At 47.2% G+C, this 17675-nt stretch overlaps 1 protein-coding gene across 1 annotated transcript in view; it reads right to left on the reverse strand.

The window, feature by feature from the left end:
• Window positions 1-8150: 8150 nt before the first annotated feature.
• SUSD6 (sushi domain containing 6) overlaps window positions 8151-17675 on the reverse strand; it is a 49352-nt gene continuing 39827 nt past the window's right edge. Inside the window, exons 3-6 of the mRNA XM_088456575.1 lie at window positions 14644-14847; window positions 14393-14531; window positions 11587-12011; window positions 8151-11360 (exon numbers count right to left, since the gene is read on the reverse strand). Coding sequence (XP_088312701.1) covers window positions 11335-11360; window positions 11587-12011; window positions 14393-14531; window positions 14644-14847 — 794 coding nt within the window. The 3' untranslated portion in view covers window positions 8151-11334. The remainder of the gene's footprint in view (window positions 11361-11586; window positions 12012-14392; window positions 14532-14643; window positions 14848-17675) is intronic.

Genomic DNA, 17675 nt, shown 5'->3' on the forward strand with positions numbered 1-17675 from the left:
GAGATGTAGTCAAGAACAAGCCAGTTCATACATAGGTAACCATAGTAATAAGCAAGGCGATATCACAGACACACAAAATATTTGATCCTGTGGTTACTTTCCTGCTGCTCATGTTCCTCAGGTAGATCTTGTTCAGGTCATGGAATGTCACATTTGTGGACCTACTGATGTGGGCTAATCTGTGGTACAGGGTTCAATGAGAACTCGAGTTTGTTTGTTTTCCCTGCCCGAGAGTGATGAACTTCAACGGTGGCTAATACTATATACTGGTGAGAACCCCCAGACCAATAACCCTGTGGATATAAGCCAAGGGCAGGGCAGGCAGTACATGTTATAAATTAGAACCCTAATCAAGTTTAGGGGATGAGAGCAAAGATACAAAAAAGAACAAGGGAGAGGAGCAGGGTCATTAGAAGTCAAACGTAGTAAAGGGAAACAGGTTTGTACATAATTCAGTATGATTTGAGGTGGGGGGTGTTGACACAACTCTCCACCTTTATTGTGTGTCGTGTCAATGGTTCGCCTAGAGAAGTGTAAGCTCCCACATGTTTTCCAACCAGTCTCGACATGGATGACCAGCAGAAGAGAGGCTCCTCCAACCAATATGTCATTACACTCAAAGGACTGATCATTCATTGTTGCCTAACCCACTCCCCAGATGGGGAGTTCCATCGGTACAAACACCTGCTCAAGTACCCCTAAGGGGTGTCAAACTCGTGGCCATCTAGCTGCTGTGGGACTACATATCCCAGCATGCCCTGCCAGTTTTAGTATGCCCTAATAGCAAAACTGTGGCAGTGCATGCTGGGATGTGTAGTTCCACAGCAGCTGGAGGGCTGCAAGTTTGACACCACTGCCCCAACAGCACAACCCATGAGGTAAATTTACACCCATTGCCAGTCAGAAATGCATCACAGCAAGTGATAGTATTGTCTAGGGCAAGGCATCACGGATCATCAACAGATACCATGCTGGTTGTGTAATACCCTTTTCACACTGCCAGCAAATAACCCGGATTATTGCACATGAACAGGCAGCAACTGTGCAGTGTGAAAGGGCCCAGTTGAAATTAACCCAGGTCGAGCGACTCAGCATTTCAACTCGGGTAACGAGACAGGTTGAACACGAGTTCAACCAGCCTGGCAGTGCAGTGTGAACGGGTAACCCAGGCCCCGTTCACTGCATAGGAAAAGCCGGCGCTTGGAGATTATGGCGGCGACGTCATCGACACGGCATTATTGCAGGCTTTGGGCCGCCAGTCTGAAAGGGGTCTCAGCCGAGATCAAAGCCTGTACAAATCCCGGATGAGTCCCAGCAGTTGCAATGTGAAAGGGGCCTAAGTGTCTTGTACAAACAGCAATTTAAAAATCAATGAAATTGATAAAAACATTCACTTGATATTTTAATGGTGTTGCTTTCAAAAAATATGAGATATGGTAAGAACTTACCCTTGTTATCTCTATTTCTACGAAGTCCATAGGGTTCCACAGGATACCTTGGGGTATAGGTGTGACGTCAGTCGCAGGGCACCAAAGAGTTAAGCTTTCAGCCTCCCAGGATGCACTGGGTCCCCCTCCTATACCCCGCCCCTGAGCAAGGCACCTCAGTTAGTTACCAAGCCATAGGCCGGAGGAGGAGAAGGAAGAGAGAGAACAAAGATCTGGACACATACAAGAATCACATTCTCACCAGAGGGAGACGGAAAACCGGTGACCAGAGCAAAGCTCATCTGCAGCACAGGTGCGACAGGGCGGGAGTCCTGTGGAACCCTATGGACTTCGTAGAAATAGAGATAACAAGGGTAAGTTCTTACCATATCTCATTTTCTACTTCAGGGTCCATAGGGTATCCACAGGATACCTTGGGGATGTCCCAAAGCAGTATCCTTTAAGGGTGGGGACGCTCCTGTGCTGAAAAGAGAACCCGCCGCCCGAAGGAAGCATCCTGAGAGGCGAAGGTGTCAAACCTGTAATACCTCACGAAGGTATGGACAGAGGACCACGTAGCAGCCTTGCAGATCTGGACTGCAGAGGCACCACGTCGAGCTGCCCGCGAAGGACCCACAGACCTAGTGGAATCAGCCTTCACAGAAGGAGGAACCGGCAGGCCTTCATGAAGAGAAGCTTCAGAAATAGCCATACGGATCCAGGCTGCCAAAGTTTGCTTTGAAGCAGGCCAACCCTTTTTACGGAAGCCATAGAGGACAAACAAAGCGTCCGACTTCCTAAACGAAGAAGTGCGGTCAACATAAGTCCTTAAGGCCCGCACAACATCCAAAGAGGCCTCACCCACGGAAAGACCCGGTGAGTTAAAGGCCGGAACAACGATTTCCTCGTTAACATTAAACTGGGAAACAACTTTGGGAAGAAACTCGGGCAGAGTGCGGAGCACTGCCCTGTTCCCATGAAAAACCAAGAAAGGGGGTCTACAAGAAAGAGCCCCTAACTCAGAAACACGTCTGGCCGAAGCAATAGCCAGAAGGAAAACAGTCTTAGCTGTTAGCCATTTAAGATCCACTGAGCCCAGTGGTTCAAACGGCGGTCCTTGGAGAGCCCTCAGGACCACAGCCAAATCCCAAGGCGCCACAGGTGGAACAAAGGGCGGCTGAATGCGGACAACACCTTGCATAAAGGTGCGCACATCCGGGATTGTAGCAATCCTACGGTGAAACCAGACAGACAGGGCCGAAACCTGTACCTTCAAAGAAGCAAGGCGAAGCCCATGATCTAGTCCCGCTTGCAGGAAGGCGAGAATCCGAGACAGACGAAACTCCAGCGGTGCATAACCTCTCGGTCGACACCACTGGAAGAACGTATGCCACACGCGATGGTATATCCTCGCGGAAGACGGTTTCCGAGCTCGCAACATGGTACGCACCACAGAGCTGGAAAACTCCCGGGACCTCAGCATGGCCGTCTCAACAGCCACGCCGTCAAAGACAGCCGAGTCAGGTCCGGGTGACGACAAGGACCCTGAGACAAGAGGTCCGGTCGTAGCGGCAACCGCAGAGGACTGTCCACGGACAGACCCTGAAGGTCTGAGAACTAGTGCCGTCTGGGCCACGCGGGAGCTATCAACAGGAGCGTCCCTCCTTCCTGTTTGAATTTCCGGATTACCCGTGGAAGAAGGGAGACCGGAGGGAACAGATATGCGAACCGGAACGTCCACCGGACGGACAGAGCATCCACCAGAGACGCCCCTTCGTCTCTTGTGCGAGACCCGTACACCGGCAACTTGTTGTTGTGCCGGGACGCCATGAGGTCGATCTCTGGAAGACCCCATCTGTCCACAAGTAGTTGAAAAACGTCCGGGTGCAGGGACCATTCCCCCGGATGAACGTCCTGGCGACTTAGAAAGTCCGATCCCAATTGAGCACTCCCGGGATGAAGACCGCTGATATGGCCGGAAGATTGCGCTCCGTCCAAACCAGGATCCGAGACACCTCTACGAGAGCCGCCCGGCTTCGGGTTCCTCCTTGCCTGTTTATGTAGGCCACGGTGGTAGCGTTGTCCGACTGGACCTGTACCGGGTGACCCTGGAGAAACCGTTGTGCCTGCTGGAGAGCATTGAAGACCGCACGGAGTTCCAAGATATTGATTGGAAGCTCCGCTTCTGTCGGAGTCCACCTGCCCTGGAACAGATGTGGACCCGAAACTGCTCCCCAGCCCCGAAGACTGGCGTCCGTTGTCAACAGGACCCAATTTGGAATCCAGAACGGACGTTCCTCGCTGAGGTGGGTCGTCTGTAACCACCAAGCAAGGGACAGGCGAACCTCCGGGGTGAACACAATCGTCTGGGACTTCAGAGACTGAGGCAGCCCGTTCCACTTTGACAGGATCAGGTGCTGCAGAGGTCTGGAGTGAAACTGGGCATATTCCACCATGTCGAACACCGACACCATGGAGCCCAGTAACCTCATCGCCGAGTGTAGAGACACCTGGCGGCTGTGCAGACAACTGCGCACCCTTGACTGTAAAGCAGAGATCTTGTCCTCCGTCACGAAGATCTTTTGCTGTCCCGAGTCCAATAAGGCTCCAAGATGCAGAATCCTCCGAGACGGGATTAGAGTGGACTTCTGCCAGTTGATTAACCAGCCGTGCCGTTGCAGCAGGGCAATGGTCAGGTCTAAGTAGCGTAACAGGAGCTCTGGAGATCCCGCCACCAATAACAGGTCGTCCAAGTACGGCAACATGCGGACTCCCTGCAGCCGCAGAGAAGCCGCCATGACCGCCATCACCTTGGTGAAAACACGTGGTGCTGTCGCCAGGCCAAAAGGTAACGCCCGAAACTGGAAGTGGTCGCTGCGGATTGCAAACCTGAGGAACTGTTGATGGCGCAAAAGAATAGGGACATGCAGGTAAGCGTCCTGTATGTCCAATGACACCATGTAGTCCCCCGGTTCCAGCGCCAGAATGATGGACCGTAGGGTCTCCATCCGAAACTTTGGTACCCGCAAAGACTTGTTGAGTGCTTTGAGGTTGAGAATCGGACGATACGACCCATTGGGTTTCTGTACCAAAAAAAGATTTGAATAGAAACCCTGGCCCCTCTGGGAGAATGGAACAGGCACTATAACTCCAGCCTGGAGCATAGTGTGCAATACCTTCCGCAGCTCCGTAGCCTTGTTCCGGTCTGATGGTAGACCCGTGGTGAAGAATCGAGCCGGGGGTCTGTGCCGGAAGGAGAGGGCGTACCCGTGGGAGACCACCTCCAGAACCCAAGTGTCTGTCATAGTGACCGACCAACACTGGGCGAACTGCAGCAGGCGGCCTCCCACCCTGGGATCCCCCAAAGGGAGGCCCGGACCGTCAGGCCGCAGGCTTGTCATCTGGCTTGGGGGCCGGACGTCTGGTACTCCATGCCTGCTTCCAGGGCTTGACCGATTTCCTAGGGCCAGCCTGATGAGGAAACGACTGTGGTTTGGGCCTGCCCTGGGCCCTAGATGACCGAAAGGACGATGGTCCAGAACCAGAAGGAGCAGCGGCCGACGGGAGACAAGCCGATTTGGCTGCCGCCAGCGCGGCCACAATCTTATCCAGATCCGGACCGAAGAGAACTTCTCCGGTAAACGGCAAGGCTTCCAGACCCTTCTTGGAATCTGCGTCCGCCTTCCAGGATCGCAGCCACAAGGTGCGACGAGCAGCTACCGCTGCTGAAGAAATTCTAGACACCAGAGTACTAATGTCTAGAGCCGCCTCGTTGATGTAAGTGGCCGAATCAAGGAGATTGCCAATCAACTCCGCCTGTTCGGCCGGACAGTTGGAATCAAAAGAAGCCTCTAATGAATCCGCCCAGCGCTCCATCGCTCTGGCAACCAAGCAAATGGCCATAGCCGGCCGAGCTGCCCCCCCCCCCCCCCCCTGCAAGGGAATAAGCAGACTTCAGGCAGATTTCCACCTTGCGGTCCGTAGCATCCTTAAGGGAGGACATGGATGGCATAGGCAATGTGGCACTACGGACAAGACGGGTCACGTGAGAATCCCCCTGTGGAGGGGATTCCCACTTAGCAAAATAATTATCCGCGAACGGATAAGCCACCGCCAGGCGTCTCTGCGGCTGTATCTTTTGCCAGGCTGTTTCCACGCCTCCTCTAAATGGTCCACCAACTGACCCGAAAGAGGAAAGACTGGCATCGCCCTTCACATCTTTGAAAAAGGCATATTTAGACAGCCGCTGGGGGAACTTCGTCCTCAATCACCAAGGCTGTGCGGACCGCCCCAATAAGTCCAGGAATATATACTTTGGACTTAGCATCAGCGTCCTTAGTATGGAGAGGTTCCTGATCGTAAGGATCCAGAATCTCCCCATCATCAGACGTCCCTTCGTCATCCTCATAAGGAGCGGACAGAGACGCCACCGGCCGTTTATGAGGCCGCATCACAGACTCCCCTTGCAATACATCCGACAAGTGCTGTACAGAACTCGTCAGGGAGTTAACCCACGCTGGCTCCTGAGAAACCGGGAGCGGGGAAATATTGAGACTGTGGGGTACCACCAATTGTCGTGGGAAACCCTGCATGGGTGACGACACCACAGACTGCTGGGACAAACCCATCGGAGTAAACACGGGCTGCGTAGCTAACTGGCCCACTAAAGCTGTTAGCGCCTGAGCGAAACAAGCCCAGGGCGGCTCCTGCACCGGTGCTGTAACCGTAAGAGGCCGCGCCATGGACAAACACTGCCGGCAAAGGCCCTCCGCGCTACCCTCCCCCTCCGCTAACGGTACTTTACACGTGGTACACTGTAGCCGGAGGGGAAAATCACTTTCAGACATGATGGCACCACGTATGTGACCCCTCTCACCAATTATATATTAAATAGGCGAGAGACCACCCTGCAGCACCGCACCGCAAGGGCTTAGCAGAAAGAACAGGGACAGTAAATAAAGCTGACAGTTTAGAGAAGAAAAGTTACAGGCAGCGCTAGCACAGTCACATACAATGCAAAGAAAATCAATTCCTGCACTAACAGCGCTGATCACTCAACTACACAGACACAGGGCCTGGTAGGACACAGCGCTGCATACACAGACCTGACCACAGCGGAGGAGAGGTATGCGGGGGGACACAGACCACGATGCTTCCGTCCAGTGCTTCCAGCAGCGTTCACCATGCGTTGGAGAAGATGGCCGCCGAGGAGCAGAGAGGAGGCTGGCCTGGGGGAGGAGCGCTGACACAGGGCCAGTCAGCACAGTGCAGAGAGGGCTGTGTGCAGCGGGGGAGGCGCCGGCTGTGAGACAGGGAAGGCGCGCTCCCCTGGCATGCATTTAACCCCTGGGACGCCGCAGCGCTACCGCCCTGCTGCGGTCCGCTGTCCCAGGGGGTAGTGGAAGCGCAGGTTGGTCGCCTGGCTCCACGCTGCAGCCAGTCCCCAGGGAGCCCCCTGCCTGGGGACTTAGGACCATGTGATCAGCGGGGACCCACCGCGGGACCCTGCTGCTTACCTCTGTCCCCCTTGAATCCGGCCATGGTCCGGAACATCTGGGGTCACCGCTAGCTGTGACCCCAGATGCCCACCAGCATCCCCGGATCAGTACCGGCGTTCTGGTACCGGCGGGGTGTAGGGAAGACAGCATGGACGTCAGGACTGACTGTCCATGCTGTTCATCCAGATGTGCAGCCACAGCTGCATGAAGAAAAAGCTTCAGGGGCTCTTCTAGCCCCCACTCCAACAGGTGCACCCGATTCCGGCCGGGCACCAAACTAAACTGAGGTGCCTTGGCTCGGGGGCGGGGTATAGGAGGGGGACCCAGTGCATCCTGGGTGGCTGAAAGCTTAACTCTTTGGTGCCCTGCGACTGACGTCACACCTATACCCCAAGGTATCCTGTGGATACCCTATGGACCCTGAAGTAGAAACTGCAGTTTATCTGCACTTAAAAACAAATGGCCTGATTCAGAGTTGCACGCAATGCCGGTGTTTTGGCAAATGAAGAGATGTTTTGCCACTGCGCATACGCCAAGGAACATTACCATAGTCGCTCACTGCGACGCTTTATTCTCAGTGTGATTGACAGGTAGGGAGCGTTTGGGGGAGGCAACGGGTGGGGGCAGCTAAAAACGCAGGCGAGTCACATCCTGCGTCTGATCTCCGTTACGGCGGCCATTCTGAGTGACCATATACACACTCGAAGTCTATGTTTGCCTGATCTGTGTCGAGGCTGCGTATGTGAACGTAGTTCCGGACAGCTGCGATGGCTCTGGTGGGTGTCTCACTACAAGCCCCGGACGCTGCTGCATTAGCATATATTCGCACATCCACAGCTACGCAAATCGCAGTTGCGGGAGCATTAGCGTACAACTCCCAATCAGGTGCCTACATGATCGTGCCTTTGCATAGGTCTTAACCACTTAACTTAGTCACATGGGGACTGTGCTTCAGCTGACAAGGTGCGACCGCACCGCCCCGCTGTGTGTTTGAAGAGGAAATCTATTCTATACATGTGCAGAACGGATCCCCTCTGACTCACTGAACGCTACTACAGGCCCGCTGCTGGAGAAAACAAGCAAATCAGATTTTTCTTTTCAACCAATTCAGTTGCATGTAAACAAACGTTTATGATATATATTTAAAAAAAAAATTATAACGGGACAAAATAATTCAAGTAGTTTAATAAAAGAAACACCACATAATTTAACTTTAAAACAAACTTTTTTTTTATTATTTAGAAATGCAGTTATATACATAGAACAATTAAATTTAAATTACTTTGTACAAATATTAAAATATTATCTTCAGCCCCACAGCAATGTCCAGGGTGACAGTCAGAGCATAGGGAATAAAGCTGTGATTTATTTATAATGTATCATTCTGGCACCAGAGGGGTTAACCAGCCCTGTACACGTGCATGCAGTGCCCCATACTATACAACATTTGGTGACCGCGACACTGCCTCTAACACCTGGAAGACAGTATAGGAGGTTAGATTACCACTGTAGTGGTGATCTATTGTCATCTCTCATGCAACGTCCAGGGCAGTAACCATATTCAAACTCTAGAATAGTGGGTATAACTTCAAATCACCTGATATATGTTTGAGGGCTGCATTTACCGCCCCTATAGAAATTACAAAAAGAAAATGTTAAGACCCCACAATGTAAAGCAAAGCCTTGGTTATAGTTGCAGAGGAGTCTGTAGGTCGGTATTTACAAGGTGGTGAACGGCTGCAGGTCACACATACTTGTAATGGTACTGACAATATTGCACATCTGATTGTGGGAAAGAGGTCTAGAGACAGGTGACCAAAACAACTGTGTAAAAGGAAAGTGAATGTGGCACAATGAAAACCAGCACTTAAACTGGATGTCTCACCTACAAACAGCTGAGGCAGCCATTTTGTGTGCTACCATCAGTCTATAAATTCACTAGGTACCAGTTACATCACTGATTCATGAGGTACATTGTCAGTAGTTCTTAGTGGACAGATAGGCTGCAGTAACAGGAGTACTGATTTCTTACAAAATGGCCGACTCCGCTGTGTGTGGGTGACGTGATCACATTAACTACAGTAGTGCATCTCGTTGGTGACTTGATACATTTTGGCATAAACAATAAAACTGGTCGCTGTTGCACAACTGGATACTGGTCTGCTATGCAACAGAGCTGTCTCCGAAATGTAAACCTTTCATTTGTACATTTGTGACACACAAGAAAAACAACAAAGTCCCCCAATATACAGACAGACACAAAACATGTACACTTACATATATACACACACACTCACAAGTATACACACCTTTAGAATGTAAGCTCGTACGAGCAGGGCCCTCTACCCTCTTGTGCTTCACCTTACTTTACTTTCACCTACTTCTTACACCCACCAGGGCACCTAACACTTGGTTGCTTACGCTCTGTTGCATATCTAGATGTTATGGTCACTAATCTAGCAATGTATATTATCCATATCCCTGTCCTATATTATACTGTAAGTCACTTGTCAAATTATTTGTTTATGTACTATGTAAGGCGCTGCGGAACACTTGTGGCGCCATATAAATTAAGGATATTAATAATAATACACTCATACACAAGCACACTTGTGTAAGTGTGCATGTGACATTTGACTGATGTAGTAAATGGTATATACACACACACAAACACTAGCAAGAATCCAGTCTCCCTCCTCAGTTCCTGTTTTATATAATCCCCTTCCTCTCAACAATGGCCGCCTCTCCGCTGTTACCATTCTGCACAACTCATGGTTTCACCTATGGATTTTATGCTTAGTTCAATGACCATAAAAAGGACATTATGTTAATATTTAGGGCTAAACTTCCATATGTTTATTACCCATATTTACCACACAAACCTATACCCATTACCTGCTCCATTGCTCCCCACCTGGCATAATCCCCACATCACTTTTTCTGTATACGGCATCTCCTCTGGGTCCCTGACTACATAAAACATGGCTACAACTAAGAACAAGGATTGGGAGTTACAATCCGCAAACGGTAGGATACATTTAAGGGCTACTTGCCTAAACGATTTCCAGGCCGTAAAGGCTGAAACTGTACGTTTGTGGCTTAAAAGGTAAAAGTATATGTTTTTTTTAATTCTAAATCAAAATGGAAAGCATTTTGACAGTGATAAAACGCCACAAGCAGCAATACCGAATGATTGTAAATACAGATTTGACGCAACAGAACATTGTACAAACTATAGCCAAAACAATCTATCTAATGGTGCAAAACTACAATGTTCAATTTTTCAACTGGAAAAGTAAGGAAACATAGAATACAGGATCAGGCAGAATACTGATTTCCGGCAAAGGTTCAGGTAAACCCCTGGGAGATGGCCAGCTACATCAAAGTGTGTTCCTTGGGATTTAAGACAAAAAGTTATAACGAAAAATGACATATATGACTATATTCTTTATACCACCCCGACATTATCTAAATGAAAATCAGATTTTGGTTCATTAGGTGGCAGAATTATTTGTAAATAGAATTTAGTATCTGGGCGAATCCTACGACATGTCTGGTGCATCCTTAATAAGTGTCACAGTTTTAAGATACTTTCCCTTTAAAACTGCATTTCACAGCTTGGTATATTTAATAGAGATCATTGTTTCAAAACCTCAGTGAATCAGCATCTTTGAAAAAATAATCTTTATTAAATATACCCCTTTATTAGCAGGAACTGTAAATCCAAAGAGGAGGCTGGTCTATTTGCACAGGCTGCCCGAGCGTAGTGGCGGAACCACACACATCCAAAAAACAGTTACCATGCTACAAAGCCTCATCTCTCATCTTTCAGCCCAACAATGATAAATGGTTTTCTATATGATACCAAACGTAAAGCCATTAAGGTGACATAAGATTCCTCGTCTTGTGCGCTGTAAAGGGAGGGAATATTGCACTGGACTCCAGCTTTGTGGATCAGAGCACTTAATCTGGGGCTATCCTGAGACAAAGGTCCTCTCTTGGGGACCCTATATATTTCTGCACATAGCAGTGTAGACCTTATGGAAGCCAAGGTTTACATGTGCAAGTTGCTAAACTCACTGGAAAGAACAAGAGGCATTAATATATTTAGTAAGGAGAAGTGCCAGGCAAATTAAAATCCAACTCCCATCACTGGGATATTCATAATAGCTGTATATAGCCTATAGTATAACACATACATATTAAATATAGTTGTGCACCTCTGCAAGCAAGGCTCAGACCATCTGCTCCCAGTGCTCTGCAGATAGGCAACAGACAGTCTGTGCTCATTGGGCTGGTGGGGTTGGGGGAGGCACAATTTGTCGGCTCCAGAGCTCCCGTGAATACAGGAAGTGCAGAGCAGGAAGATTGTGGAGATCCTGCAGAGCTGAGTGAGGAGATACAAGTGTTCAAGCTTCTTTCAGCAGCGGGATATCTGAAGAGAAAATACAAAAAGGCCAAATCAGACCAGAAATGCAGTAAGCATGTGCCACTGGGGTGTGTAGGACTGAAAGAGCACATCATGTAAGGAATGGCTCCAAAATGATCAAAGTAAGAAAAGAGCAACAACTGCATAAATGCATTAGACGAAGCAGAGAAAGCAACATCCATTCTTTGTACTGTATTAGTATAGTGAAAGTATCCGAATCGTATCTACTCACCATCTGTGTAATCATCGGATGAAAGTGACAAAAGACTCTGCACATCACTGTTTTCAGAATCCACTCCTTCCCTTCCCAGAGTCCTGCCCTCTGCTCCAGACACCCACTGGGAAGAAGGCTGATGAACCAGTACAGTCTCTGAGCGCTGTGAGCTGCCGGCAGTGTATTGTGTAGGATGTGCTATAATTTGGCCGGTAACATGAGTAGTCACTATGGATTGTCCTGGGATGTCAGAGCCAGACACCTCCTGCTGGATGTCCTGCTCCTCTCCTGGTCCTTCAGACAACACAATCTGCACGCGAGAGCTGGCAGATGGAATACAGTTTCCTGCACTGCCATATACTGCTTCCTCATAGGAAGGAAGGGCAACCTGTACGCCATCAACCATGATGGACACCTGCTCCCCTGGTGCGCATGTTTCACGCCTGTAAGAGACAGAACATATCTAAAGAACTTCACAGACAGATTGGGCTATCAGGAAACGCTCATAAAGAGTTTCCATTTTCTAACAGAAAAAAATATGGTAACACATAAGCATTTATTACATTAATCAATATTACCGTAAATTAAATGTACAAAAAAATTAGGTTTCCAAAACTTAAAACGGTTTATTTGAGTAGGGTAAGGCACTCGCAGACTTCATGGATCAGGGCACTCAAGTAGTATTCTGCAAGAGCCAAACTTTACCTATAGGGGGGGCTCTACTCTCTTGCCAGTACAGCTCTTTTATTCAGAGAATTATTCTGGTTGCCCACTAAGGGACTGATTCAGATCTAAATACAGAGATTTGCCTGTATGTAGAGATCTATGCACCTATGTGGCTGCATTGCTCTAATGCTGGGGTGGGGAACCTTTTTTCTGCCGGGGACCATTTTTATACATATAACATTATTTGGTACAGACCACGCCCTTCTCCGTATGATGTCACAAGGGGCGGGGTCACAATCACCGGTGATTGCAGCAATGACCATAGCATCCTGAGGATGCTTCGGGGAGCTGTAAGGGCTGTGACCGTCTGAAGCGTCCAGATGGCACTGCTGCATAGATTCTGGCTGCAGGGTGCAATTCTAGGCACCCTGCTAGCCAGATGAGGCTAGCAGAAAAAAGCTCAGAGGGCCAGACCAAATGACTCTGAGGGCCTTATACGGCACGAGGGCCTGAGGTTCCCCATCCCTGCTCTAATATATAATTTTATTATCATGGCTGTACTGTAACAGGATTTTCTCCAAATGGGGACCTACATGATTATGAATTGCAAAGGCAGACAAAGCAAGCTAGATCCATCTTTCTGTAAAGTGCTGACACATCTGTAGATTTATGGAAGACGTTATTCACAACACTTTATTATCAGTGGAACGGGCACTGCGCTACCTATTCACGAGAATTTAGAATCAATAAAAATAAATCTATGAAACACACATCTCAAATATCAACAGATATACTGGAGGTCTCTCATGGTGGTTTCAAATAGATGTATGTACATATATCCGTCTCTGTATTTTCTTCTATATTAACACTAAGCTTCCTTTCTGTAAATGTTTATTATTTTTTGTCCTAAGAACAGCTCAGACTAACCCCATCCTCTGCCTGTTGGCGGGCAGAATGATGACAGACAGTCCTGGTATCACGGCACAAAGAAGAGTATAGGATAGTATCTTCCACTCTATATACATGCATTCTCTGTGTCTGGAGGGACAATTAATATGAATAAAAGGGATACTACAAAACAACGACAGACTCCTCAATAGGCTGTGCAGCTTTGGATTTTGGGTTGGATAATCGTAAATATTTAAGCAGTTCCTTTTCTATTCCCATAATCAAGGGATAAGATTAAATATAAAGGAGATTTCTTTTTTGCCCCCACATTAATTAGCAACACTAATGATACTTTTCCTATGGGCTGTGACACTTACACATCGGTGGCAATGAGGAGACAGCTATTACAGCAGGACAGATTTGGTTTCTGTTGTACATCAGCTGCGGCATGTGTTTGTCGCAGATCTGGATTTAATACTACTGAAGCAATTTTACTGAAACATTTGTATCTCATTTAATACATATATCACTGAAGCTCTGCCTGCCTATTGAAACACTACTTGCAACTATTTACTTTACTATAGGTAGCCTACAATGCACGTGTTTTGTGATTCAGCTCCTTGTGTCGCTCTGGGTGAACTATCTGTAGAGGTGCAACCTTAACTTACCAGTTTAGTTTAACCTATCCACTATATATAGTGTTATCCAAAAGTGGACAACCAAAAACAAACATGACCGTTTATATTATGATTTAATGATGCTAGACAACTAAAAATCTATTTTAGTGCTGGTTTAGCTAGGACTATATTCACCATTTAAGGATCTGTATCATCTCCCTATCCATCAGTCATTGAATGTTTGTGTCTCCCAGTGTTATCCCAGTTTCTAACCTTCAATATATTTATATTATAAAACCCTAATTAATGGTTCTTTATATAATAAAAATGTAAAAAAAATGAATATGAATTTCATTCCAGCTTGTCTATGAAAAAATGGTCCATAGTGTGCGTATGTATGATTATATATTATCTATACAGCGTCACGTAATATGACCGGCGCTATATAAAATAAACCAGTACTAAAAACTATAAATCACTGCCTTTGGTATTTCTGGTCTTCCAAAAACCATTAATAAACCTGGGACAAATATCCCCCGCCCCCTCCCCCCATAACTTCTGCAGGATTAACATCAATCTGTTCAAATAGAAAATTCCAAAATGATGAGAAAGTGAGAAGTTGTGAGAGTATAAGGTCCCAGTCTGGCTCTTACCTGCTGTGGTGAAATGATTTGATTTTGGGCTGTAGTAGCACAAAGAGGACAATGAGCAGCAGTATCAAGGCCACAGAGCTAGCAGTTGAGGCAACAATGGATAGTGTTGGGACCCCAATATTGGTATTTTTGTTGGTATCTGAAAGAAAATGAAAGAATTAGAACTGCACTGCTAAGCAATGCACTGGACAGAGGAATGACGCATTAGCCAGACATCCTGTCTATAAGCTCAGATCTTAGTCAGCACTCACCTTGGCTCAGTCTGCAGCTAACACCCATGGGTGGGTTCCAAGCCCTGTTCTTGCATGTTAGGAATTTGTAGTCCCCTTTCAGCATGTACCCCTCAGCACAGAAGTACTCTATGACACTGCCAGAGGTGAAGGGCTTCTCACAATGTGGGGGGTGACACATGAATCCTCCATTCTCTGGCTCCGGGGGAGGAGGACACACGGAGTCTTAGAGGGAAAAAAAAGAAAGCAATATTACATTTATGCACAAAAGGTTTGAAATGAAATATACAAATACTGCAATCCTATAGTAACTGTGTGGAGTTTGTATATTCTCCCTGTGCTTGCGTGGGTTTCCCCCGGGTACTCCGGTTTCCTCCCACACCCCAAAAATATATTAGGTTAATTGGGTCCCAACAAAATTAAGTGTGTGAGCATGTGGTAGGGAACATAGATTGTAAGCTCCACTGGGGCAGGGAGTGATGTGAATGGACAAATATTCTATGTAAAGCGCTGCGGAATATGTGTGCGCTATATAAATAACTGGAAATAAATAAATATAGGCTCTACAATATAAAATCACCTTATATCCAAAGCAAAAATCAACATTACATTTCTGTATCATTTTATTAGAAAAAAAGGGATTACATAGTCAGCAGTCACAGGATTTCCTGCCATGGGTGCTGTGAGATGGGACACTTCGAGGTCACTCTTGGGTCTGATATACTGGTCTGCATTACTATACGCTTAACTTATTGAAGGTGCCAGGACATTTTGCCTTTTCTTGCTGTGCATATTATATTGCATTACAATCTGCATCTGAGTGTTTGTTGAGATAGATGTACATGTCAACGGAAGTGTACAAACGTCTGGTATGTGTCTGAGGTGGGACACGTCTATATTACCCAAGGGCAGGAGAGATGGCCGGGCATTAGGCTGTGGCATGTTAGGTCGACAGTTATCTCCACATGCATTAGGTCGATCTGAGAATGTCGACATGGTTGGCATGTCACTGTGCTTAGTATATCGACAGTGGCCATGCCGACATTCATCATGTCTATGCAGATGACATGTCGACATGATAAAGCGTTGTCCTCAACGTCTCCAGTGGCCCAGCGGTCACTTACCTGACCCCGATGGCTGCAGTGGCTCCAGCGCAGCTTCCGGCGGTAATGTGACCGTTACTTCTGGTGCAGACATCTGATGGAGCGGCGGTTTAGGGGATTATTTTCTGCCTATCCCTAATCCCCCCTCCTAATACACCTATCTCTTACCTATGAAGTGTAACCCTAAACCTCCTGGAGGCACCACCATTTAACTGCCGGCATTCTGAAAATGTCAACATTATACATGGCGACATTTCAGATCTCCACATCGTGAACATGTCGACATTCTGAGGATGTCGATATGGTAACTGTCGACAATGTTACTGGATCCCGAGCAATAGCTGGAATTACAAGAAATACCCATCCTTATAACATGCAACATACTTCCCGGCACAAGGTGTACAGTCGTTGCTGTGAAACAGGATAAAATGATCTCTAAGAAGGCTGCATAGATGAGGAATTGTATAGTAATAAAAGGATGTGAGCAAGTCAAGACAGGAAGACTGCAACAAATCTCTCTCATTTCTCACAGCAGATGGTCTGTTCCCTCAGGACTCCATATTTAGAGTAACTGTCCACGTGGCTGAGACAACTGAAAACAGTGATCTCTACTAGAGGCTGCACAGGGCCACAGCTTCTCAGGAGAACATTTATGTGGTTCCAGCAGCTGAGGCAGAACATCAATAACGGCAGGAAACCACACATACGAAAACAAACCAGCTGAGGGGGCAGGGAGCGAGAGGCTGACAAGCTGTATGAACAGTCATATCCACCAGACATGACAGAAAGGAAGGGGGGGGATGATGTCTACATGGTGCCACAGAAGACAGTAGTCATACCAACAGCAAAAATGTACTTTCATTGCCAAACAAAAGTGTCTATGTCCTAGCCAGATTCTTGTGGTAAAAAGTGCCAGAAGTAGTGATCTTATTGCAGACTGCTCATCAGCACATGATATATAGAGGAACCTTCATTATAACCCATGCACAATTTCTATGGCCTGGAAGACAAACCGTTATCATTGTTTCGGTCCTCAAATGTGAAGGGGGAGATCTATAAAAGCTTATGCAGGGTACACGCATGAGCGACCAACAATTGTGCTGATGTCCAGGGACACCCTGCACATCAAACAAAAAGTATGGTGGTCGCTCACATCAGCTTAATGACTTTGCACAGGTGCTTGTAAAGTGCGGGGTTTACACTGAACTACAGAGAAAAAAGGGATTTGCCCTCCAGCACACTGCAGCAATATCAACAAAAATACTTGAATCCTACATAATAATAGAGATTCAGAGGTATAACTTACATACATTAGCAAATATATGAATAAGCGCCAGGCCAGCGTCAAGGCTCCTCTATACCGGCATCCATAACATTATGGGGTTCACGTCTGAGGCGCAGGGAACCCCAAAAGAATCTAGCCAAGGACCATCCCCAGGGCATCACACGAAAAAAGGTGATAGTGAAGTGTAAAGTATAGATGTGTAAAGATAAATCAATAAGTGTTAATATAATGAGAGTTAAAATTACATAAATAATAGACAAACAAATATTTAAGTGATGAAAAAATATCTGTGTGAATTAAGTGGTGATGCCCTGAAAAAAGGCCCAGCCAGAGCAACTCCGGGGGCCCCACGCCCAAACGCTCACCCCAAAATAAGTATTGCTACCAAATAGTAGCACCCACTCTTGGTCATATAAATACAAATTAATGTACTGCATGATAACAGCACATACATAAGCTGAGAACTGACTCACCTAGGAGGTACCCCAGAAACCTCCAAATGGCACTATACGGACCAGCACATCCTCCCAATGCTGGCTCCTTTCATGCCTCACAGAACTGCAAACAAAAAGTATGGTGGTCGCTCACATCAGCTTAATGACTTTGCACAGGTGCTTGTAAAGGGCGGGGTTTACACTGAACTACAGAAAAAAAAAAGGTAGCAA

This window comes from Taudactylus pleione, unplaced genomic scaffold (assembly GCF_031769625.1).
Source record: "Taudactylus pleione unplaced genomic scaffold, aTauple2 ptg000707l, whole genome shotgun sequence".
Taxonomy (NCBI): Eukaryota; Metazoa; Chordata; class Amphibia; order Anura; family Myobatrachidae; genus Taudactylus; species Taudactylus pleione.